At 42.1% G+C, this 25078-nt stretch overlaps 1 protein-coding gene across 2 annotated transcripts in view; it reads right to left on the bottom strand.

Moving 5' to 3' along the window:
• Positions 1-3180: 3180 nt before the first annotated feature.
• JCAD (junctional cadherin 5 associated) overlaps positions 3181-25078 on the bottom strand; it is a 74293-nt gene continuing 52395 nt past the window's right edge. Inside the window, exons 2-4 of one of the 2 annotated variants that reach the window (XM_078782454.1) lie at positions 17216-17457; positions 9512-12084; positions 3181-3952 (exon numbers count right to left, since the gene is read on the bottom strand). In XM_078782454.1, the coding sequence (XP_078638580.1) occupies positions 3915-3952; positions 9512-12084; positions 17216-17355 (2751 nt within the window). In that variant the 5' untranslated portion in view covers positions 17356-17457 and the 3' untranslated portion in view covers positions 3181-3914. The remainder of the gene's footprint in view (positions 3953-9511; positions 12085-17215; positions 17458-25078) is intronic. The other variant, XM_078782455.1, reaches the window with a different exon arrangement.

Below are 25078 nucleotides of genomic sequence, written 5' to 3'. Positions count from 1 at the left end.
TCTTTTCGGAGAGACATAGTAAGAGTGTGAGATTTGTCAGAATTGAAAGACGTGTTCCACTCGATTGACCAGTCTGTGATTTTGTCCAGGTCTGCAGAGGGTGAGAAGGCTGCAGACTGCCGATCTGAGGGATGAGGAATGGAGCGGCAGAGAGTGGAGTCATCAGCAAAGAGATAGAGAGGATTTTCCAGTGAGTCGGAGAGATCATTGATGAAGACCAGAAATAGCACAGGGCCCAGAACACTACCTTGGGGAACTCCAGCCAGAACAGGAGGGGAGATGAGAGAAATCCATTCAGGGCCACACGTTGACTACGACCAGAGAGGAAGTCCGCAAGCCATGCGAGGAGATTTCCATGGATACCATAGGAGGAGAGTTTGGTGAGCAGAGCTGGGTGCCAGACCGTATTGAAGGCACGTGATATGTCAAGGGAGACAGCTCTGATTTCCTGTTTGGCATTGAGGACCTCCATCCATTGTTGAGACAGCAGAAGCAACATGTCCAGAGTAGAATGACCTGGTCTGAAACCAAATTGATGATCAGAGATGAAGCCATTGGGGAAGAGGAAGGATTTGATGTCAGATGGGATGATTGATTCCATGACCTTGCTGATGATTGGGAGCAGGCTGATTGGTCTGTAGTTGCAAGGATCTGTTTTTGCATCTTTCTTGTGTAAAGCGGTAATGTTGGCTGATTTCCAAGCAGATGGCAGATGACCTTGAGCAAAAGAGAGGGTGAAGAGAACAGAGAGGGTGTGAAAGAGCGCCAAGCAGGATTTTAGGACCCGTGGGCTGATGCCGTCTGGTCCAGTTGCAGAATCAGCATTGAGATTTGACAAAAACTTATCCATCTTGTCAGGTGAGAAGGACACAGAGTCCAGGAGCAGTTTGGTTTGACTGGGTAAGTTGGGAACAGAGAGAGATGGGTTTGGGACACAAGATTTAGAGGCAAACACAGAGTTGAGGCATTCGGCTTTGTCACGTGCGGTGTCAACTGTGTCGCCATTTGAGGTAAGGGAGGGGATGGAAGGGGAACAAACACCAGAAACGGATTTGACCAGATGCCACCAGGATTTGGAGGAAGGAGACAGGTTTGAGAGTTCATTCTTGAGTGTGGAGAGATAGTGCTTCCTGGCACTCCTGAGGGTAGACACACACTTGTTCCGAGCTTGGTGGAACAAACTTAGATTGCCTTCAGTTGGATTTGCCTTCCAACATGTTGGAGGTCCACACAGTTACAAGTGAGAAGGTGCTGTTGGCATGGTGCAGGAGCATGGGATGGGGAGGACAAGCGAGGGACGTAGGGTGGGGTGAGTGGAAACCTGAGAGGTGGGGTTAAGGAGGAAGCTGAGGAGTAAAGTGAGGGGAAGATGGGAGAGAGGAACATGAACAAAATTATGTCGGGGAAGGTACTAACAGAAAGGGGTTTAATACTACTCGCACACTCATTACAAAACAAATTTGATTTGAGGATTTGAGGGCAGAAGGATAAAAACAAACTTCATGATCGGGATGGAGGGAAAACTGATTTGGGGCAGGAAAAAAGACAGCGCTGTATGAATGTCATGGGAGATGGGGCACGGGTTTTCTCACTCTCCAGGAGTGAAACAGAAAATGGAAGAAGGGGAAGCAACATGGGAGTTTGTAAATTAGTGTTGGAGGATTAAAAACAAAATGTGTCAATTAAAGGATTTGTATAGATGGAGAGAAAGTGGAGGAGGAAGAAAAGGGGAGATGAGGAAATAAATAGTTTGGGACTAAATAACAAGGAAAGAGATCAGAATTTTTGTGTATTGTGCCTATCCTTTCCTATTCCATCTCCAGGCGCTGCATGACGTCATCGCCGGTTACCAAAGGGAGCCCGGCGCGGCGATGACGCGCGCTGAAAGGGAGTACTCAGTTTTCACTCTGGTTTCTTTCTTTCTTGCTTGCTTGTTTGTCCAGGAGATATCTCAGCCATCCTTAGAACTCGGGAGCTGAAATTTTGGTACAATAGTGAGCAAGTGCTTTGGCAAAAACGGTATTTTTTTTGTTTTTTGATTAATCAATTAATATATTAGTTACTTAATTATTACCGATTAATTAAGAACTTATTTATTTCCTTTCACATCTGGGCATTATCTCAGGCACCGTTTGAGTTAAGAAGCTGATATTTGGACACGACAGCGACCAAGTAATTTGGCTGTAAATGGTATTTTTGATGAATTGTTCAATCAATTAATCGATTATTTCTTTAATTATTCGATTAATGACTTAATTTAAAAAAAATAAAGTTACAGATTCAGATGAAACAGTGGTGGTTTAGGTATTCTATTGGCCAATTGATTAATAATTTAATTATTTTTACAATTATTATTTATTTATTTTCATTATTAATCATTTATTTATTTTCTTTCTCATCTGGGCAATATCTCAGGCACCTTTTGAGCTAGGAAGCTAATATTTGGACAAGACAGTGACCAAGTGATGTGGCTATAGAAGATATTTTTGATTTATTGATCAATCAATTATTCGATTTATTATTCATTGATTAATCAATTAATTATTGATTAATTAATTTAATTTTCAAAAAGTTACAGCTTCAGATGAAACACTGGTGGTTAAGGTATGCTATTAGCCAATTAATTAAGAAATTATTTAATGATTTTTATTTATTTATTTTAATTATGCAATTAATCAATCAATTATTGTACACCTCTCCCTCCCAATACAGTCTCATGCGCTGCACGGTGGTATCACCGGGCACCAAAGCTACCCCGGCAATACCGCGCTGGAGGATATTTTTTTTTGGCATGTGGCGGTGTACTTTGAATGTATCTGTATTCTTGTTTGTGTTTTGTTTTTTTTTGAGAAGGAAGAAAGAATGAGGGAAAGGTTTTGAGGCAGGTTAAAAAAAAAATACGGGTCAAATGAACGAATGAGGAAAGAATAAAGCGGCGACAGAAAAGGCTGCCACACACCGACACCGGACTTAGAGTTCGAAGAATAATTTGCTTCCAACTTGAAGCCAACATCAAGGTCCTCCATTTTGTTTGAGGCTCTGGGTGAGGGCCTACCCTGCAGGAGCTAAAGTTTTTCAGGTGGAGGAAACAAAAACGAAGAACAAATGTAACGTTTTCTGAGCGACGTTTCTCAGTTGTTAAGTCTTTGCTTTTACAAACAACACACGAGCAAGCAGCAGTCTCAGTTTGGTTTCCGCTCTTTACTCAATGAACACAAAGACGAGCATTTTGCTACGAGCAGAATAATTCATTCATTAACAGCCATGTAGATTGTTTTTTTTTGTTTTTTTTTCATCAGAAAATTTTTGCATTGTCCAAAAGTATTCGGGATGCAAAGAGTATCATAAATGTATAAGAAAGTATATAATTTCTATTCACAGTCATAATGTATATCATACAAAATTGGCAGTGTGGCTGTAAATTTGGCAGAGCAACAAAGCTAAGTTAATACTTGTGCATGCAGCTGTTTGTGTGTCCAAGTGAATTCTAAGAAATGCCATACTTGGTCTTTTAGCGATTGCTTGCACAATTCCACAGGTAGATCACGCCGCTTACACGCGATCCAGCATGAGAACACGCTCACAGTACATTGCATGTGATCTGATTGAAATGGCTTTTGGACACTTATCTTCCCTGTCACCCTTTATACACAATTTTGTTTTGTACCATTTCCCAACACACAATACCATTGCTGAAATCGTAATCCATCCCCCCCCCCCCCACCCCCCTGTGGTCGATACTTGGAAATGGAGAAGAAGCCGCATGGGGATTTTGGCTGGATGGAATTCGGATTCCTATAATTATTGCACTTGAAGGTTGGGACGGGGTAAACTTCATCAAAGCTTTTTGTTTAAAACTGTATTCCTTCATGCCCGATGTCAACAACACCAAGTAGGAAAACAACGTTTTTCTCTCACACCATCTCCACCAAGTCTGCGTCGTTGCCACCTGCTGGAGAATGAAAAAGGAGGCAGCAGCAGGTTAAGGTGGTTGGAAGCTACAGTATTACAGTTGCTGCACAGTGGAAATTTGGGCCTAGCGGATTATCAATAACACATCTGAAGCATGTCTCGGTGACCTTTGGCCATTAACTTAACTAAGCTGAGAGGTCAAGGATGAGCACCTGATCGCAAAGTTTGATAAAGCACACAGAGCATGCACAAGGCTATACACTTTGATAAATGGCGTTCCGAATCATACATGCCGATCAAATGTAGCAGTGAGAAGGCCATGTCGCTACTTCATAGATTCCTCATTTTTTCTGCCTCTCCCACTTCTTTCGGTCATGTTCTCCCTGAATTTGGCACGTTTTGGAAACCCACTATGTTTTTAATTCCCCTTCTAGGAAATAGTCCTTTACCTTCAAAACTATAAACCCGTTCACTTAGTGTAGAGTGCAAATTCACTTTGCACTACTGATAACATGACAATTAAACATAGCCAAGTGGCTTGTACACGCATGGCTTGTGGCTTGTACATCACTACTGATAACATGACAATTATACATAGCCAAGTGGCTTGTACACGCATGGCCAAGATTGTTCGAGCATGTTGCAAGCAGAGAAGCGTCATGTGATCTCTCCTCGCCACTTTGTTGCATTGTTTGTTCTCTTCTTCAAAGGAGATCAAACATTATTCCCATTTCTTCTGTACTTGCCCATGGGACTTTTCTCTCTATTCTACTACATCTCACCCTTTCACACCATCACTCAATGTACCCACTCATCTCCCAACCCGTTACTTCCTTATTACTCCCGCCAGGGAGTAATGCATTCGATCATGTCCGTGTGTGTGTGTGCGCGTGCGCGTGCACGTATGTGTGTTCGTATGTTCGTGTGTTTGTGAACAAGATATCTGGAAAAGTTCTGAACGGATTTGGATGAAAGTTGGTGGGATGATTGCCCTTGGTCTAATGAAGAATTGGTTAGTTTTTGGTGAACCTCAGGATATTATTCCGGATCCAGGAATTTTTTGAAGGATTTTTTACCATTGGAAAATAGGGCTCAGCAGCGGCCATCCACGGCGGGAGTATGCGCTCCACTGAGTGGCGTTCTAGTTCCCTCTTTGTCTACCTAAATACTTATTTGGTGTTCTCTGCTCTATACATTCTCCCTCGTGTCACTTTTCCTTGTTATGCGTCCATTTTCTCTCCTTGTATCTTTCTTCCATCCCTACTGCTATATTCTTTTCCTTGTATACCTGTGCTCTGTTCTTGTTTCTCCTTGCGTATTTCAATATCACCAAGCTCTTGCATACATGCACTTTCTAAGTGTCCTCTGTCCCGACAACACCACAAGCTATCACTGATGCCAAATTAACATCAGAGGCCTTTCTTCTCATCTTGTCTTTTTGTTATAAAGCAACTTCAAATGCATATAATGTTAAAATGGAATACATTGTACCATGGACCAAGCAAGCAGCTACCACAAAGCTTTCCCTCGTAAGGCTTCGACAGCCCAGACGTGTTCATGTGACCATGTTCTGGCCCATGTTCTTAACTCTGTTCTACATTCTGTGAGAAAGCACCCATAAGTATGCTTCATTAGCCACCAGCTCCATGTTCTCTTCACAACCTAATAATTGTGCTGTACCACTCAAAAATTGTGCTGTACCACCCAAAACAGCTAATTTATATTATGAACTGACTGCACGAAGAACATTCTATTATAAACTGGCTGCAGTAATGGTAATGCAGGAAACATGAGATTATATAGATATAGCAATATAGGTATTCAAGATAGAAAAGAGACTATACAAATGACATGGACTGACACACGATCCAAAAGAACCTGGCAGAGATGGACGATAGGAAAGGCAGATTGAATTGCACAAATCCAAAGGAGACAAACTCTTGACCACAATAGATAGGAATTGGAATGAAAAAGTATCCACCGAGTGTGTAAAGAGGCTGTGGATATCTGCTTAACCTAGATTTTTTGGTTGTTTTTTTTTACGCTGCAGAAATTTTACTTGCCAGGATTTCAACAGTTGGGAAATTGGATTGCTGTTATTGCATAATCCTATAGAGTGTAATACATTGTGATAAGACGATGTTGAGTCACAGTTTCGGAGATGGAGGCTTTATTGATCACCATAGATGGACATAGCCATATGGCAGCTTATTCTTCACCCTCGACACTGTACTATGTCACATGCCACAATTGCCACATCCTCTAATGGTATGTATCGATATATCCAAGATGGCATTACTCCTCATGCCTTGAAGGAGTGTGTTTCAGAACTTGCTCCTGTGCTTGCTCGTTTGTTTTGTTTTTGTTTAAAAACCCAAACTTTCCCTCTTTCCTGGAAACATGCCTGCGTACAGCCTATTTTAAAGAAGGGTGATCGTCTGACATTTGACATTCTGACATTCTTCTATCTGACCATCAATATGGCTTTCACAAGGCAAGATCTACCAGTGATATCCTTTCTTACATTACAAATGGCAGGGCCTCTTTGAGAGACTTTGGGGAATCCTTTGTTATAGGCCTTACCAAATATCTTCTGTATCCCTCCCAACCCATTACTGATTACATGGATTGGGAGAGGATGTATCCCGATCTACCTATATATTGTGAAATATCATGCCAAAGTCTGATATCCAAGCTTCCCTCTTTCAGCTTTCCTTCTTCACTCGGCTCTCTCATATTGAGCTTTCTCTCCGACCGCTGTATCTCCATAATTGTTGATGGTTCAACATCTCTGTTCTTCCCTATTAACAGCGGTGTCCCTCAGGGTACAGTCTTGTCTCCTACACTTTTCCTTCTTTTCTGTCAATGACATTCTTCTACAAATAACAAAATGCACTCGTATGCTGATGGCTCGACATTACATTCCTCCTCCATCTGCCCCATCTTCCCTCACTTAATTTACATCTCGTTTCATCACAGCCACCTGTTTAAATTAGGATTTGGGCAACACTTCCCAGTGGGGAAAATGTAATCGGGTTAAATTTAATGCTTCTAAAACTCAATTTATTCTCATCTCTCTCTAAAAGTCCTCTAAACTCTCCAATCTCCTTTGAAAGCTCCACAATTACACCATGTGATTCAATAAACCTACTAGGTATTACCCTAGCATCAAATTTATCCTTGAATCCACACATTACACAAATAGCAAAGTCTACCTCGAAGAAACTGGGAGTCCTGTTCAGATGTCGAAGATTCTTCTCTCAACAGTTGCTTCAACTGTATCATGTATTGATTCGTCCTTGTTTTGAGAGCTGCTCTCACATCTGGGGAGGTTCTCGCTCCACATAGTTACTGGACAGAATTGAATCCAAAGTAATCCGACTTATCAACTCTCCCAATCTGACCTCAAAACTCGACCCGCTCAAATTACGCCGCAAAGTTGGCTCTTTCTCTTTTCTACAGATATTTCTTTGGTTTCTGCTCCCAAGAACTTGCTGCTTATGTACCTCTGCCATTAGCGAGACCACGGAATACTCGACAAGCCACTACATCACATGATTATTGTGTGACCATTGGCAACTCAAGGGTGGGCCGATATGATGATTGTTTCATTCCTACCACTGCCAAACTATGGAACTCTTTACCTTCTCATGTATTTCCAAACACATATGATCTTCCTTTTTTCAACAAGCAGACATTTTACTTCCTCAAAAACTCTGAGACTATTCTCTCTTTCTTCACTTTTCTATCAATGCAGTTCTTTTATTTCAGGCCTGGCCTCGATGAGGACTATATGGTCCATGACTGGAGCCTTCAACATAATATATTTACATATTGCATGGTTCTTGGAAGTACTGTGAAGGTGATTTGTGTTATACAATGTTCAAATATATAATTCAATTTGAATAAAGGTTTAAAGGCTAATAAAAAAACAAAAAAACAAGGGTTCCACTGCCATTTATTTCCAGCATATATTACATCACCTGATCAAACACATTATATTAGTTATTCATGCTTGTTGTATGTGGCCATTATAACGTCCTTAAAAACTTTAAGTTTTCTGTTTGGAATGATTTTCATTTTTGTTTTAATGCCAGGCAGGCAGACAGAGTAAAATATTATCTTAGTCCTCTTTGTGCATGTGCGGTCTGGACAACTTCAGAGCCAATGCACGGTAAAACGAAAGACTTGCCTTTCTATCCATGTTCCGATTAGTTTTCAAAATATAACATTCGATTTAAATAAGCTGTTGCTCGATCACAAACCGACTTTCATGAACTGATAAGTAACATTCGATTTAAATAAGCTGTTGCTCGATCACAAACCGACTTTCATGAACTGATAAGACGGACAGACGGATATGAAACAATTGCTTAACCTCGTTTATGCTTCGTGTGCAGCGCAGGGTAAAAAGACAATGCAGGCTTTTAATAAAAAGACACTGTTTTGCTCTGACCAAAGGGCTCACATTTGCAACATCGGCCAAATCTCATTCCCCACTGTGGTCAACATACTCTCATCAGGTAAGATATGGCTTTTAAATGCTTATGGCTTCACTCTATAGTAGCTTATCAGCATATCATTTTATACACCATTGATGGGGCAGCAATGTTTTTCCCATCCCATCACTATATAGGGAGGGAGTAGTACTCCATGATATTTCAGTGACTCCATGATATTATGAAATATTTCAATCATGTATCATAGCCAAACATTGGCCAGACATGTCGATCTTTGAATATTTCATCAAGGAAGTTGCAGTTGTTGCTTAATCGGGTAATCGCCACACAATGTCCTACTAGTTTTAGAGTAGGCAGGCATATCATAGACGACACTACTTCAAAGCTAATATTCCAGCCCCTGACAATACTGGCCAACATGCTTCTCTCATGTAAGCAATAATTCAGGCTCAAATTTATATGGATGAGATCTCAGTAAACAATTGGATAAGGCAATTTTTGCCTTTGTGGTCTCTGGTCAGTTTCTGGTAATTGAATGGAGACAGCTCACTCTTGTAATCAGTCTTACATATTATGAGCTATATTACTCGAGTCAGGTCATTCCCTGACCAAACTTTTTAAAAAACCTATTGTCGTTTTGAGATGTGTATATATCGTTTTCATCAACTTGTGTGTAAATAGGATCGATGCTTTTAAGAACATGACTACATTGGATAGACTAGCGGGTACTCTCGCCTTCAGGGTGAGTGTACCCTTCTCGACCCACCTTTCCAGTGTAGTGAGGTGGCAATGTGCTCTAGCACAGTCTCGGAAATGCACTTTATAATTTTTGAAAGAAATCTTATTGATCACAACATATCATACTCCATATCATAAGATAAAGTAAGATGATTTGTAATACCGGCTACCACCAAAGATGGCGCTATTTCTGCCACATGTCAATTGTGGAGTTTCAGTGGCATCCATGTTTGCTCCATTATAGTAATATGCTTTCCAAAGTGATTCAAATCAACACTCAAAAGTGACCTATATTTCATGATAACTGCCCTTTCCATCATGTAAATAATTAAATAACATCATAAAACACAGTGGTATATTGTGTGTTATCAGGTCAATGTGTCAAGTAACTGATGCATTACCTGTGAGGCTCACTCTTCCAACTCGCCTGCGATGCAGATCTCTGTGCTCACTGCCAGATTTTCCTGTGGTACCTGAGACCGTCGTTGCCATAGCAGCATCCACTTTTTTACTTTGCCTGGGCATCGGAATCTGATTATGAACATTCAACCGTGTTCTTGAGCAGCGGCGTGGTGGAACGACAGGTTTGTATTTACGTTCGCATACTTTTGATTCTGCCTCCAGAACCATGTGGTCAACACATGTAGCAGGCTGAGAGGCTGCTTCAATTTTCTGATAACCATTAGTTTGTGATCTGGAACATGGTACTGCCAAGGCCTTTCCAATTGTGTTTTTATTTGGATATAAGTCTTGATGATTGTAATTGCCTTCTGGTGGAATCATCACTTCATCTCTTAGCTCCATTGGACAATTAGTATTGTTCATCCACATTTTGGGATTACCAGGCACTATATTTCTTCCGAGCAATGCATCTTCAGAAATGGCAATACCCAAAATACGAGCAGCACGCTCTGCGAGTGACTCATGCTCTGGGATTCCTGGTGCTCTCTTCACCTCGTACAAGTTCCTGAAGTCTTTGTAGCCAGTCGATCTTGCCATTGTGGCCTCCCTCATGGCAGCTAGGTCTGGCTCAGAACGACCACGTTGCCGACGTGGTGTTGGTGCTACCTTAGCTGATGCTGTTGCCCTCTGGCTCAGCAAACGCCGTTTGCTAGGGGCAACTAATCTTACTGGGGAAATTCTTCTATCTGTCTCCCTTTCTTCCTTCTCTTCATGATCTTTCTTCCTATCATTCTTCTTGTCTTTTTCAGTTAGTCCTGCACTTCTTGTTTGCACATCTGCTGCATTTACAGAGGTCACTGAGATTAGGTCTTTCCTGAAAGCTGATGTTGGACTTTCCTGCTGCTGGGCAATGTTGTGCACCCTGGGTACAAATCCCACAGCTTCGCCACCATCAGATAACTCAGGTTCCGATGCTCTCCTGCGCAAACTACCTGAATTTGTCCTTCGAGACGCCTGTGACTGTGGTTGAAGAGCATGAAAACGCTGGTACAAATCTTGTGGTCTTCTTGTCAGAGGTTTGTCAGGTCCCTGGTTACTCATCTCATTTTGAAGGGTTCGATTCAAACTCTCCAGCTGGCTCACCACATCACCTGATCGTCTTGCTACTGGCCGTAATAAAAATTGTCCAAACCCAACATCACCTAAGGGAGGGGATCTGCTTTCCTGAGAGATTATAGACTGTACTTGACCTTGTTGACAAATTTTGTCCTCAATAATGCTGGTGGCATTATTACTACTGGAAACAGAGGTCAAAGTCACTCTATCAGGACACCAACTGTGCACATGATCTCCTCGGCGAGGTATACTAAATGTTGGCACAGAAATTCCTTCTGAAAGGACCAAGCTGTCCCTAAATCGCACCGGTTTTTGCTGAACGTCTCCTTCCTCGCGCGATTCACTTGAGGGCCGCGCAGAGCTGCGGCAGCCGGCATCACTTTTGCTTCGCTCCCTTGCTCTCCTTGCTGCCGCTTCTTCCTCCATTAGTGGGCCAGTAAGTGCCTGGACCTCCAGTTCACTTGCTGAATTTGTGTGCCGGTGATTAGGTTCACAATAGCTATTTGTGGCTGTTGTGCGGTCCGTGTCCTTCTCTTCCATGTGCTCTGCCACTCCATTGTTTGTATTTCCGATCTGATTTGGAACAGACACCAAGCAAAACACAGTTCCTGCCAATTGCATTGATGGTACTGAAGGTGCAATGGCAGCTTGTTGTGGGCTCTTGTCCTGGTTGTTTCTCAGTTTAGCACTTTCCACCTTGTGGCGTCCTGGTGCCAGGGGCATTATGTGCACTCTCGAATTGGAGAAAGGAATATATTCTGAAGACATTGTTCTCAGATGAGGATTTTCAGCACGAGTTTGGAACTCTGGAGCAATGGGCCTCACAGACTGCATTGTAGCAGAGCGTGGATAATCGGGAGGCTGAAAGTAGGCAGGAAGCTCAGGAGAATGGCTATGAGAATCCCAGTGTCTTAATGACTGCTGTGGGACATCTGTTTCCGTTCGCTCCTGTTCATAATTTCTGGCATTGCCAATTGGAATGAAAGCTCCTTTGTAGTTTGTCCGGTTTCTCAGTTGGTGCATTTCATAAGTCGGTGGAGGAGGTCGGATATCCATTGAGAGCCACCCCTGACTACTGTTCTGTCTCCGGTGAGATGTGGCAGTAGCTTGGGCATGAGTGGTGCTGTCTGCAGTTGGCCAGCCTCGGCTACTCTCATGGGGAAGTGTCACCTGGTCAAACACACGTGATGCCTTTGGTGGATATTGGTGGTAAGTAGGATGCTGGTTTGTTGGCCAGCGGTCAATGGAATCATTGTTGGGCATTGCAAGGAGAGAATTATGCAAAGGCAGGGAAGAGGAAAAGGCATGTGGTTGTGCTGTTTGAGCAGAATTCACAGATTGAGCAAGACCATGAGTTTTGCAGGATCCTGCTGGGAATGTACGGCCTGAATGATTGCTTTGCTGCGGCCCTCTCTGCAGTGATGTGGCTCCAGAATTGGTCACCCGGTCTCCAAACCTACGTAAAGCAAGGAATAAATAGGATAGCAATTGATATCGAGATTCAAGGAAACATAACAGAAAGGGTAATGCAGAGCAAATTAATTGGTCTTTCTTTGTTAGTTTCTAAAATGGTCAACATTCTTCCTGACATACGGCAGCCAATTTACCACCTATTATTTCAAGTAATGCAGTTTTACTTATTCCTGCCGGTTTCTTACTTTCCTCCAATTCCCTCCACTGTTAAAAGAACCAACTTTCCCATCTTTACATTGGTTTTGTTCCAAGGACTATTTTAGGCTATTGGCTGAGCCCCTGTATGCTTTGTGTTGCGACTTTTAATTGATGCAAGTAGCTGGGCACGGAATGATCAAACCGTGCCAAAAGCAGAATGCCTGATGAAACGATAGCATTTTAATTTTGCCTTTAAAAGTAGCACGGACAAGTTGATGGTTGATCGCTGGTGAAATTTTCAAACTCGTTACGCAAGGAGTTCAGTTTACTGCTCTATGACAAAATCTTTCCCAGTTGTGAAGGGCCTTGAGCAGATTGCTAAATGCACTCTCATCAAAAAAAAATAATGAATGGAATGCACAGAGGGGATGAATCGTAACATCGGAGTTGAAAAGTAACATCGAAAATGAAGTTTGGCGTTATAAAATTTGGAAATGTATCTTTAATATTGAACCTGCATTCTTTCGACTTTTTCTATTTAAGTAGCCAGATTTCTCCATCCATCCTCCCTCTGTCTGTCTTGCTCTTTTTGCTGGGATGTTATGATGGCGTTATGTCTAGTAGTGGGGCAACTTAGCATAACAATTGTGCATTTTGTGAGGAAAGCACCAAATTTGGCACACTAGTAGACTATCATATTATGAAAAGATCTGGATATTGGGCCATCTCAGATTCAGAGATTTGATTTTTGCAAGATTTCGATTCGATTGGGATCGAAGAGAACACCTTCTTCGTCTTCTGTACAGTGAAGTTGCCAGCCCTGAATTCTCTGGCTACATCTGGGTGCTTTATTGGGAGTGCAACCATGTCCCTCAGGTGAACAGGGACCCACCTGGCATAGTGTGTGTGGTCTAAGGCATGGAACTATGGGACCAGTTCCGTCAGGGCATCAAGGTACATCGTGAATGAAGCCTGCCGCAGAGAACGCACGTAGACCAGTACCAACATCTCTAGTTCCAGCACAGTTGCCCAGTACTGAAAGTTGGGAATGTCTTCTCCTCTCTGGTGACACCAGTCTTCGAACTCAGGCAGGTCTTCTGCATCATCAGCATATGTCATACAGTGGCGTTCATACGCACGGTGTTGCAGGATGTGCAGTGCCACTGCAGTGATTTGATGAGCTTTTCATGTGCGGGTGACGTGGGCAGCTCGCAGGGAGGAGTCGGCCGTCCCTGGCGTTGCAATCTCAGCTTGCAAATCTGCAAAATCTGCAAATCTTGCAAAAATCAAATCTCTGAATCTGAGATGGCCCAATATCCAGATATTTTCATAATATGATAGTCTACTAGTGTGCCAAATTTGGTGCTTTCCTCCCAAAATGCACAATTGTTATGCTATATTTAGCTTAGCTGCCAGACTATAGTGCTAGGCCTCCACAGATGTGCATTTCATCCGGCTTCAAGCACTCAACTCGTCCTGTCGCTTCCCTGACGGCTGTTGAACAACATAACCCATATATCGGACACTGGACGTTGCCCGTAGGTGACGGGCTGAATGTCAGACACGACGCGTCACGATGACGGATTTAGTAAGATGGCGGTGTAGTAAGACAGTGTTGCATCTAGGACATCATTATGGCATTGCTATTCTAGGCTTTTACAGTGGTGTATAATTCATGACTCAATGACGATTGCATTTTGCAACTTGAAAAAAGTTAGAAAAACGACTTCTGATTCTGGGAACAAAACAAATTATAAATTGATTTTTGGTGATTAAGTGTTTGTATGAATACCAAATATTGTAGGGTTATAGCAGTAAACAAAATGTTTCTGGAGTCCTTACTATAATCCACCGAACTGTGTTTGCGTTTGTGTGTGTGTGTGTGTGTTTTGTTTGTTTGTGTGTGTTTGTGTGTTTGTGTGTGTGTTTGTATGTGCGTGTTTTGTTTGTGTGTGTGTTTGTATGTGTATATGTGTGTGTGTTTGTATGTGTGTGTATTTTGCTTGTCGCACTACTCCTACAGTTCTGGGCTGATTACATCCAGACTTGCTACATAGGATGAGCAAAACCCCAATTTGTGGATAGCCATGTTTTATCAGTGTCAGTTGTCTTGTGAAGTAAGGGGTGTGGGGTGGCGACACAAATTCTCCATGTAAACGTGAATCGTGTAGCGCCGCCTCCAGGTGGGAGAGGGTATTACAAGTTCCCACCCTTTACAGTGCAGTATTCCTGCCATCACGTTTTCCAGTGTCGTGAGGTGTTTTGAATTATAAGGAGTGGGCAGGTTTTTGCTGCATGCATGTAACCCGGATTATTACCTCCACCACCGATGGAGGTTGTTTTCACCTCTGTCTGTTTGTTTGTTAACAGGATATCTCAAAACGTTTTGGATGGATTGGGATGAAATTTGATGGAGAGGTTGGGTGTGTGACAATAACGAAATGATCAGATTTTGGTAAAGATCTGGATCCGGATTCAGATAGTAGAATGGTTTAAGTGATTCTTCAACCATTGAGAGATCGGGCCAAAAACGATATATAGCACGGTATCTAAAAAAATGTGGACGGATTCGGATGCAACTTAGTGGATAGCTTGAGTGTGTGAGAAGGACGAACTGATTCGATTTTGGTGAAGATCCGAATCCAATCATTTTAAAGTGATTTTTCACCATTGAAAGATGGTGACAAAAGCGATATACAGCATGATATTTTAAAAAGTTATGTATGAGTTATGACTACACTTGGTGGACGAGTTGGTTCGGTGATAAGAACAAGCAGATTAGATTTTGGTTCAGGTCTGAATCCAGATCCGGCCTATCAGTGGGATGCAAAACATAAACTGTTCAGCCTTGTGGTGGTATGGTCTCCACAGGTGTGCCGTTCTAGTTTATTTTTTGTTTGTTTTTGGGAGCGATTGAGGGAGCTGTTATATGCCTATACACCGCCCAAATAAAGGTACATGTTAAGAATAACATGTTACATTCCTGGTTCAAGATGGCCCGTAGGGCAGGTACTCTGCTGGTAAAAAATAAAAATGAAGAAGCTAATATTGACTGTCAATAAACTATTGCTGTACTATATAAGTTATGACGTTCAACTACCGTCAATGAAGTGGCGAGTTCAATGCTAGTACTGCATAACTGATAAATAAGAGCATTGCCAACTTACAAAAAATGCTGCAATTAAAGAGGAAATGAGTCTATCTCCAGGTGGAGGCCCACAAATAATGGAATCTCATGTCGTGATCCGAGATCATGAAAGGTCATAATAAGGTAATCGGACGAGTCAGCCAGAGTCAGCATAAGGGCCTATGGCTAGCAGCAAAATAAAATATAATTCTTCGTTATTCATGTTGCACATGAGAGATTTAGTCTAACATCTCAGAAAGACAGCTCCATTATATAGCGCCCTTGACAGCGCAACACCAGAAATGTATAGTTGGATGAAATTCCATCAGGGATCAAGACGCAGGAACAAGCAACTGAGAAGGGGAAAAAAACATTAAAAAAACACCTACAGCATATAGAGTAGAAACTCAATCCCAACCATGTATTTCAACTGATGGCAGCTATAACGCATAACTCGGTGATTGACGACATCAAATAACTGCAGCCACAATCACACACACGGGTAGTTGTCCATGAAGGTTGGTAGTTTAAATACACCTACTGAGCAGGGCGGCGTCGGCTGTTTTTGCTTGAGTTTCAAAATAAAACATCAAACAAGTTGAAGAAAAGATCGATTGTACCTTATGTTTGAAAAATGTAAAAATATATATGCAGTTATTAAACTTTTAATGAGGTCAGAGTAGGTTTTGTAAATTAATTAGTTAATTAATTAGTTAACTTTCACAATCCTCAAATTGCATTTACAAACATCATAAAAGCATTCTCAAATCGTGAAAATGAAAACGGGTGTCTGGCGACGACACCGATGTTTCAATCAACAGACACGGACTTTCACAGGTGTGGAAAACTGTGTGTGTGAATCGTTTCACATCCCCATCTGAGCACTTGCTCATGAAGCTGGGATCCCAGGTTAAAGAATAATTCCACGTACTATTCATTTACCAACTGTTCACTCATGTCCATGTGATCCAGATAAAAGTGGCCTGGCAGCTCCTCAAGTCATCCTCATGCCCAAGTCCAAGCCACTCCCTCAGCGTTAGATAATTTGTTTTAAAGAAGTTGTTTTTAAGCGAGAATACAATCGAAAGTCCCCTTTCCGGTTTTGGGTAATGCTAAATGTTGAATTGAGAAGTAGTTTTAATCGTGAGGGTGAGTGTCCATCTGCATCAGCAGACAGGTGCATGGAATATAAACCAATTGGTGAAGCATTCTAAGTCTGGTGTTGGCTTAACTTCCAGAAATGATGCAACCAGCAGCCACATGCGGCATACGAAACAACAACATCGAAACTAACAGCCCTGAGAAGCAAGGAGAGGCTGACATTTCGGGCATTAACCCTTCGTCAGAGCAATCGATAACACCCGTCCTTGACTCTGCAGCCTCCGTCACTTTTTGGACATCACCGTTGGTTAACCCTTCGTCAACGTCCACGGCAGTTAGGAAATACTTAGATGGACCCAGGTGAGAGTATAAATTCCCTTTTTTAAGACAATTTTCCCTGCTGTATAGCATTTTCCCAATCATCATGGTTCCCTCTTTTGAGGCAATGTTTTTATGGCCGGATGCCCTTCCTGATGCCAACCCTTGAGTCGCCTCTTACGATGTGCAGGAATATGGTGTACCTAGTCTAAACCGGGGCACACACCGGCACATTCATCCCAGCAAGCTGGTACTCAATTTCGGAAGGATGACAGGCTGAGTCAACCCCCCTGGCGTTAATTCAAAGATCGACCGGGATTCAAACCCAGGATCCTAGGATCCCAAGCCGGCACCCTAACCGCTAAGCCAACACCAGGCTTGGACCACATGAGAGTAATATCAGATAACAGACATTAATAGACAAACGAACCTCTGGTTTCCACAAACTGTCACCATCCTCCCAGTGTCCTCTGAAGCACAGGTAGTCCATGGCCTGCCACGCTGTGGTCCAGGAAAAGGTGCCGGCCTCGAGGACGATTTGCCTGGATCACGGCCAGATCGGCTAAGCATCCAGCCCACAGGGCCCTGTGTGTGCCCAGGTGACTCCAGCGTGCCGTGCAGGTAGCGCCACGTCTTGTCATAGAGAGGTGCTGAAGATGGTGAGCGAATGACCTATAGGATGACAAAACATATGATTACACTTCCTTTGCTTCTGACATAATAATGTTGAACACATCAGACAAGTATATTCATGCAAAAATGATGACAGGATGATCAGGTATGCAACAAGGGCATGACTAACAGCATTTGGATATCTCCTTTATTTGAATGAATCATACACTTAAGAATGATGGATACAGTTAAAACTGGAATGGAACTCAGTAGAGAGCATACCTCCGCCAGGCTGAACAGTCTATGTTTTGTATCCCACCGATAGACCGGATCTGGATTCGGACTAAAACCAAAATCGAATCGGCTTGGTCTTGTCACCTACCCAACTCATCCACAACTTTTTGAAATATTGTGCAATATATGGCCAAATCTCTCAACGCTGAAGTTACTTAAATAATTAAAAACACTCTCGTATCTGGATTCGGATCTTCATCAAAATTGAATCGGTTCGTCCACCTTGTCACACACCCAACCTTAGTGAAGGTGAAGACCTAGAGGTAAATACATAATATTTATCAAACTTGCAAAAAAAAACAACCTCTCCAGCCATTGGCTCAACCATCTCACTGCTGGCTCCACCAATGGGTGGGAAACCAAAAAACACAACTGATGACACAGCTCTGCCAGATAATGATGCAACACAAATATTTCACTGTATAGGCCTCTCCCTTCTTCGTCACCACCCGAAGTATTGTTCGACAAACAATCTCCAACTATTGAGTTCTCAAAGGACAAACTGAATGACAAACTGACAAACTGAACTGAAAGGCTCGCACACAGGGGAAGAGGGGAAGATGAGGGAGGGTAAGGGAGAAAGGAGACAGGTGTGGGAGAGAAGGGAGAGTGACGCTTCAACATTGACTTGAGAGGGGTGGGAGAAGACAGAACCTGCCTGGATTGACTTACTTCTGTTGTTCATTTTTAAACTTCAAAGCAGCGAATACACTTTGCTTTACAAATTAAAAATTGCTTAAAACAAAATGTCATTATTTAATAAATGTTGTATTCCATAGTTAGTCCACATATACATTATATTACGTACAAAGTTTTAAGTATTGTTGAATTACGTCGTTGGAAAAGAGTTAACTCACCTTGAATAAACTCTTTATATACCACGGGAATATGAAATAATATAATTAGACTACAGTTTGATCCCTGAGTTCAATTTTCATTTGCTGTACTTTTATTAAGTACAATAAATAACTAATTCCCATGTACAATAAATAACGAAATAACTCCTCCCCCCCCCCCCCCTCACTCTCCTCTCCACCTCCTCACTCCTCTCTCTCCCCCTCTTCACTCCTCTCCCCCTCTTCACTCCTCTCCCCCTCTTCACTCCTCTCCCCTCTCTCTCCTCACGAAAGTGCATTCTTCAAGATGAAATGCTTTCATAATGTAACGTTTTCACCTCCTGAGCTATGTTGTTTCTTGAATATTTTTCTGCTTTTGTTTCAAAATGAAAAAGGAACAAGCATTCTGAGTATTGCGCTGCAATACATGTCCCCTACCGGCAGTCTTGTGTATTGCACTGTGTGAATTATATAATTACCAACTCGCGGTCTGAGGTAACTCGGCTAAAAATTATCCGATTTGCACCAAATAAAGTTCATGAATGGTTGCACAGACCCCTACTTCTCACTAAAAGTGGAAACAGAATGTAATTTGGAGTTAAAATAAGCCCGCAAGGTCGCTCCGTGGAGTAGCCTGCACATATTGCACTATGTGTGAATTATATAATTACTAACTCACGGTCTGAGGTAACTCGGCTAAAAATTATCCAATTTGCACCAAATAAAGTTCATGAATGGTTGCACAGACCCCTACTTCTCACTAAAAGTGGAAACAGAATGTAATTTGGAGTTAAAATAAGCCCGCAAGGTCGCTCCGTGGAGTAGCCTGCACATATTGCACTATGTGTGAATTATATAATTACTAACTCACGGTCTGAGGTAACTCGGCTAAAAATTATCCAATTTGCACCAAATAAAGTTCATGAATGGTTGCATAGACCCCTACTTCTCACTAAAAGTGGAAACAGAATGTAAATTGGAGTTAAAACAAGGAATATTAACAGCCTTGACTTACCGCATTCCAAATTATAGTCCGGAAACCTGTTGGGGAAATTACCAAAGTTCAAAGTGCCATAACTTTGTCAAAAATGATCGAAACGTCGTGAAGTTCGAACTTGATCTGTAACTTATCATGAGGAAACCATGTACCAAGTTTGAAATCATTAGCATTAAGAGTTTAGAAAAAAAGTCTGGAAAGCTGTTCTTTGCGTGACGGACTGACAGACGGAGGGACGGAGTGCAAACCTATAGTCCCCTCCGGTGTACACCGGTAGGGGACTAATAATAAAAATAAGGAGGCAATACTCTAAGTTCAGTAGATGCTTTCCATTCATATACCCTCTTCTTCCTCCTCCCCTGACATCGTCACTTCGCAGTCAATGAAATAATCCCAATTTTCTCTCTGATCCTTCAATATAACAGCAGAATATCAGAATATTGATTCCTCATACTCTGTCATATAACTCTTACATGAATGTAGCTAACTATAAAACAACAACAACAACAGAGGCCATTGGTCATTGCACAATCATGCTTTTTAATTAACGTAGTATAATGATCTAAACAGCTTGATCATTTCAGAGATTTACCAAAGATGTTCAACAAAATGATCAACAGGGTACCACATCATCAATGTGGTCACCTGACCGAACTTCGAGACAACCCACGGGTCATTGAGGAGGCAAAGCTACTACAGGTAAGAATGCACAGTCAAACCACACCCAAATTAGGCAGGTGAAACAGTCCCTGATAAAAATGTTTGGATGGCCCGGATGACCGAACAAACTATGTAGAGTGGATTAAGAAGCTAAATAGATAGTTGGATCACAGATCAAAGTGCCATGCTTGAAAGGTGTTCTTTGTGGTTACCTGTGTAGTTAACTGCGCAATGCTAGTCAAAGAAGAATGACACAAGGAATGAAAAGAGCCAAATTGCTTGGCATCACAGGTGACACCGAGTGTTCCGTTGGTCACGCTTCCGTAAACACTCGTGGCTGGCAAGGTGTCGTGAGTCAAAGGTAAATAGTTAATAAGATGGCACCACGCATGACTGGCTCATGGCTCACACCGCTCCAGTGGTTCACCCTCTAGCAATGAAGATCTCGACCGAGGTCGAAATAACGAGCTTTTGACTTTGACCAGCGATGGCTCATCTTGCTCTTCAAGATCTCGGCCGTGGTTCGGTTCGATCAGATCGCACAGGTTGAGCTGACCGCAACTTGGTCCTGCAGGTTTAACCTCGACCCGAGGATAGTGTTGAACCCGGTGCATGCTATCTGCGTACTTCCGAAAGAAGACCACGCAGTTGTCAAAATGTTGGACCTGGGGCTTCGGCCGAGGACATTGCTATTATTAATAGGGCCTTTTTCATCCTCAGGTACATAAAGAAGAACTTTATAATCAAGTTCAAAACGAAATTATATGGGATATGATTTGAAGGTAGTTTTCCCCTTCAACACGAGTTAGGAGTTCCAAAATCCTCCATAAAACATTCAATCTCAAAAACTGGAAGTTCCTCCATTGAATTTTAACAACGAACTTTCACAAACAGATAATTTGCCTCTGCGACAGATTCTGACAAACACATTCTCAGGGTGTCTATTTTGACTAGAATCCAGCCAAGTTCTCCATTTATCAGTTACTTTCTGCACTTAAAGATAAACCGAACTTTCCAACAAGCCGCACTTGTTACTTCCAACACCAAAGGTTGATGGAGCTTATGTTTTCACCCATGTCTGTCTGTTTCTTTGTGAACAGAATATCTCAAAAGGTTGTGGACGGATTCGGATGAAATTTGGCAGAGATGTACCATATGTGACAAGGACGAAATGAGTAGATTTTGGTGAAGATCCGGATCCGGCTACGAGAATTTTTAAAGTGATTCTTCACCATTGGGAGATCGGGACAAAAACGATACATAGCAGGATATCTCAAAACATTATGGACGAATTTTGACGAAACTTGGTGGACAGGTTGGATGTGAGACAAGGAAGAATCGTTTCAATTCTGGTAAAGATCTGGATCTGGCTAGTAGAATTTTTAAAAGTGATTCTTCACCATTAGGAGATAGGGCCAAAAACGATACATAGCAGGATATCTCAAAAAAGTTGTGGACGGATGATTTTGATTAAATGTGATTCTGTATTCTGATTTTCTGATCTACTCTAGTTTTAGAATCTCATCTCCCTGGACCCTGCGAGATTCTTAAACTTCACAATCTAAAAAGGTAGCTTCAATCAAACAGGTAAATAACAGCAATCAAATGTTTGTCAAACATGCCAGACTTTGTATGTGTAAGTTACAAATCCCTGTGAGAATAAAATGGGCACACCTGATAGCAAACAAACATAATTTTAACAAAACAACAACGAAACTCGGTAAAGCGCAAACCTCCGCCAGGCTGAACAGTTTGTTTTCTATTCCACTGATAGGCCGGATCTGGATTCGGACCTGAACCAAAATCTAATCGCATGTTCTTGTCACCGAACCAACTCATCCACCAACTTTTGGTGCGGTGTGTGAGGTGCGGTGAATGAATGGTAAAGCAAGGGCAGTTGTTAAAGCAATGAGTCGTGAGTTGGACTCGATGTAGATATGAATAATGTCTCGGTGGTGCTTGGAAAAAGGGAGAACCTGAATTGGTACTGTGTGGTGCATGTAATGGTAACCACCATAAAGGAGATAAACTGGAATGTGCCAATCAACGCTGGGCATTAGTCCCACAATGCCACCACATCACAATATCAAGATAATTTGGAAAACTTTCCTATTTACATCGATGATCACCCACCGGCGAGTTGGAAGCCATTGGAGGTTACTGGCTTTGCCATCTGCTCCAACCTCTCTTGGAACGACCACACACATCTAAACTGGATTAAAGTGTACAAACTATTCGTTCGCTGTATCGTGGAATATGGCTGCTGCGTACAAGCTTGCACCACTTTTTTTTTTCTTTTTCTTTTTTGTATACAAGATCGAGGCTCGTGAAAGAGCGAACATTAATCACACAAAAAGTCAAACCGACACATAAAACACAAAATAAGGGGAGCGGTAGACAAGATGGGGAGAGAGGGGGAAGGACACAAATACAACATTTGAGAGCAGGGACATCGGGAGATCTGTGGGAGGAAGAGGGCTTGGGGGGAGGTGGGAGAGGTATAAAACATATACTTGAGAAACACATACTTGAGGCAGTAAATCTAATTCCCTATGAGCAATTGGGATCTCGATTTGTGGCAGAAGCATCTCGGGCTCGCACCCTCTCGCTCTGCAGACAAGTTGGTATAGCCCTGGCTCTTTATTGCCTCATGTTTGTCATTTGCCCTTGTCGACTGTCCCACCAACAGTCTCTCCCCACCTGCACCAGGTCTTATATGCTCCCCCAATCAACCTTTCCTATTGGCCTCTACAATTCCAGGCTTTCCACTCGTCGACACTTCTTTGTCGCTCTTTTCTCTTCGGTTGTAATCTCCTTAAGCAGGTATCAAAAGGTGGAACAAGGCCCTCCCAATGCACAAAGGACTCGCCTTGTTTTCTTTTAAGGATTACGTTTATAGGATAGATTGTGATGTTTTAAAGTTTAAGCTTTGTTGCTCTGTTTCGGATGTTCAATGAATCTTGGGCAGCTTCTAATGAAAGCTCATTTTTTGATATTTCATGGTATCCCAAGTTCTCTGCAATTTGTTTTTTTATCACTCCAGGTGCTCTAACCATCACAGGTGTGATGTCGATTTTATTCAGTTTCAAGTTTTCTTCATGCAATTTGTCATGTCTGGGTTACTTGCCAACTTTTATTTCTGAATTATTTAGACCAAAGCCATCAGGTAATAATGCTTGAATTCGCAATGCCATCCATTTATTTTTACTTCTGAAATCTGAGTAGAGTACTACATCTTGATGCAAGGCCTTGTCAGCATCACCCGCTCTCGAAGGGATGGAGAGGATATTGTATTCATTCTGCGTGTCACTGAGTGGTTGTTTGAGTCCGCATGCAGATCTTCCTCAACATAGAGTTCATTCTCAAATGTCATGTAAATATATGTATGTGTGTGTGTATATATACATATACAGTCTTCCGCTGAACTTGGGGACGACTAAGAAGAAGACCTTTGTTGGTCGAAAGCTTGTCGAAATTTAAAGATTGACTGTCCTGAAGCTACGTCCGCGTCTGATTTAATCTCCCGATTATATATATATATATATATAATTATATATATATATATATAATATATATATATATATATATATATATATATATATATATATATATATACATACAGTATATACTATATATACAGTGTATTCAGAAAGTATTCAGACCCCTTCACTTTTTTCACATTTTGTTATGTTGCAGCCTTATGCTGAAATCGTTTAAATTCATTTTTTCCCTCATCAATCTACACTCAATACCCCATAATGACGAAGAGAAAACAGGATTTTAGAAAGTTTTGCAAATTTATAAAATAAAAAAAAACTGAAATATCACATTGACATAAGTATTCAGACCCTTTGCTTTGACACTTGAAATTTAGCTCAGGTGCCTCCCATTTCTCTTGATCATTTTTGAGATGTATCTCCACCTTGATTGGAGTCCACCTGTGGTAAATTCAATTGATTGGACATGATTTGGAAAGACACACACCTGTCTATATAAGGTCTCACAGCTGACAATGCATATCAGAGCAAAAACCAAGTCATGAGGTCGAAAGAACTGCCTGCAGAGCTCAGAGACAGGATTGTGTCGAGGCACAGATCTGGGGAAGCCTACAAAAAATCTCTGCTGTATTCAAGGTTCCAAGAGCACATGGGCCTCGGGAGAGAAGGGCCTTGGTAAGAGAGGTGACCAAGAACCCCAATGGTCACTCTGGCTGAGCTCCAGAGATCCTGTGTGGAGATGGGAGAAACTTCCAGAAGGACAACCATCACTGCAACACCACCGATCTGCACTTTATGGCAGAGTGGCGAGACGGAAGCCAAACAGTTCAATCTTGGTTTCTTCAGACCACAGAATCTTGTTTCTCACAGTCTGAGAATCCTTTAGGTGCTTTTTTTGCAAACTCCAAGCGGGCTTTCATGTGTCTTTCACTGAGGAGAGGCTTCCCGTCTGGCCACTCTGCCATAAAGCCCAGATCGGTGGAGTGTTGCAGTGATGGTTGTCCTTCTGGAAGTTTCTCCCATCTCCACACAGGATCTCTGGAGCTCAGCCAGTGACCATCGGGTTCTTGGTCACCTCTCTTACCAAGGCCCTTCTCCCCCGATTGCTCAGTTTGGCCGGGCGGCCAGCTCTAGGAAGAGTCCTGGTTGTTCCAAACTTCTTCCATTTAAGAATTATGGAGGCCACTGTGCTCTTGGGAACCTTCAATGCAGCAGAATTTTTTTGTAGGCTTTCCCCAGGTCTGTGCCTCGACACAATCCTGTCTCTGAGGTCTGCAGGCAGTTCCTTCGGCCTCATGGCTTGGTTTTTGCTCTGATATGCATTGTCAGCTGTGAGACCTTATATAGACAGGTGTGTGCCTTTCCAAATCATGTCCAATCAATGGAATTTACCACAG

Source organism: Myxine glutinosa, chromosome 7 (genome assembly GCF_964187855.1).
Source record: "Myxine glutinosa chromosome 7, kmMyxGlut1.1, whole genome shotgun sequence".
Taxonomy (NCBI): Eukaryota; Metazoa; Chordata; class Myxini; order Myxiniformes; family Myxinidae; genus Myxine; species Myxine glutinosa.
Note: the sequence above shows the minus strand (reverse complement) of the source record. Positions and strands in the feature narration are given on the sequence as shown.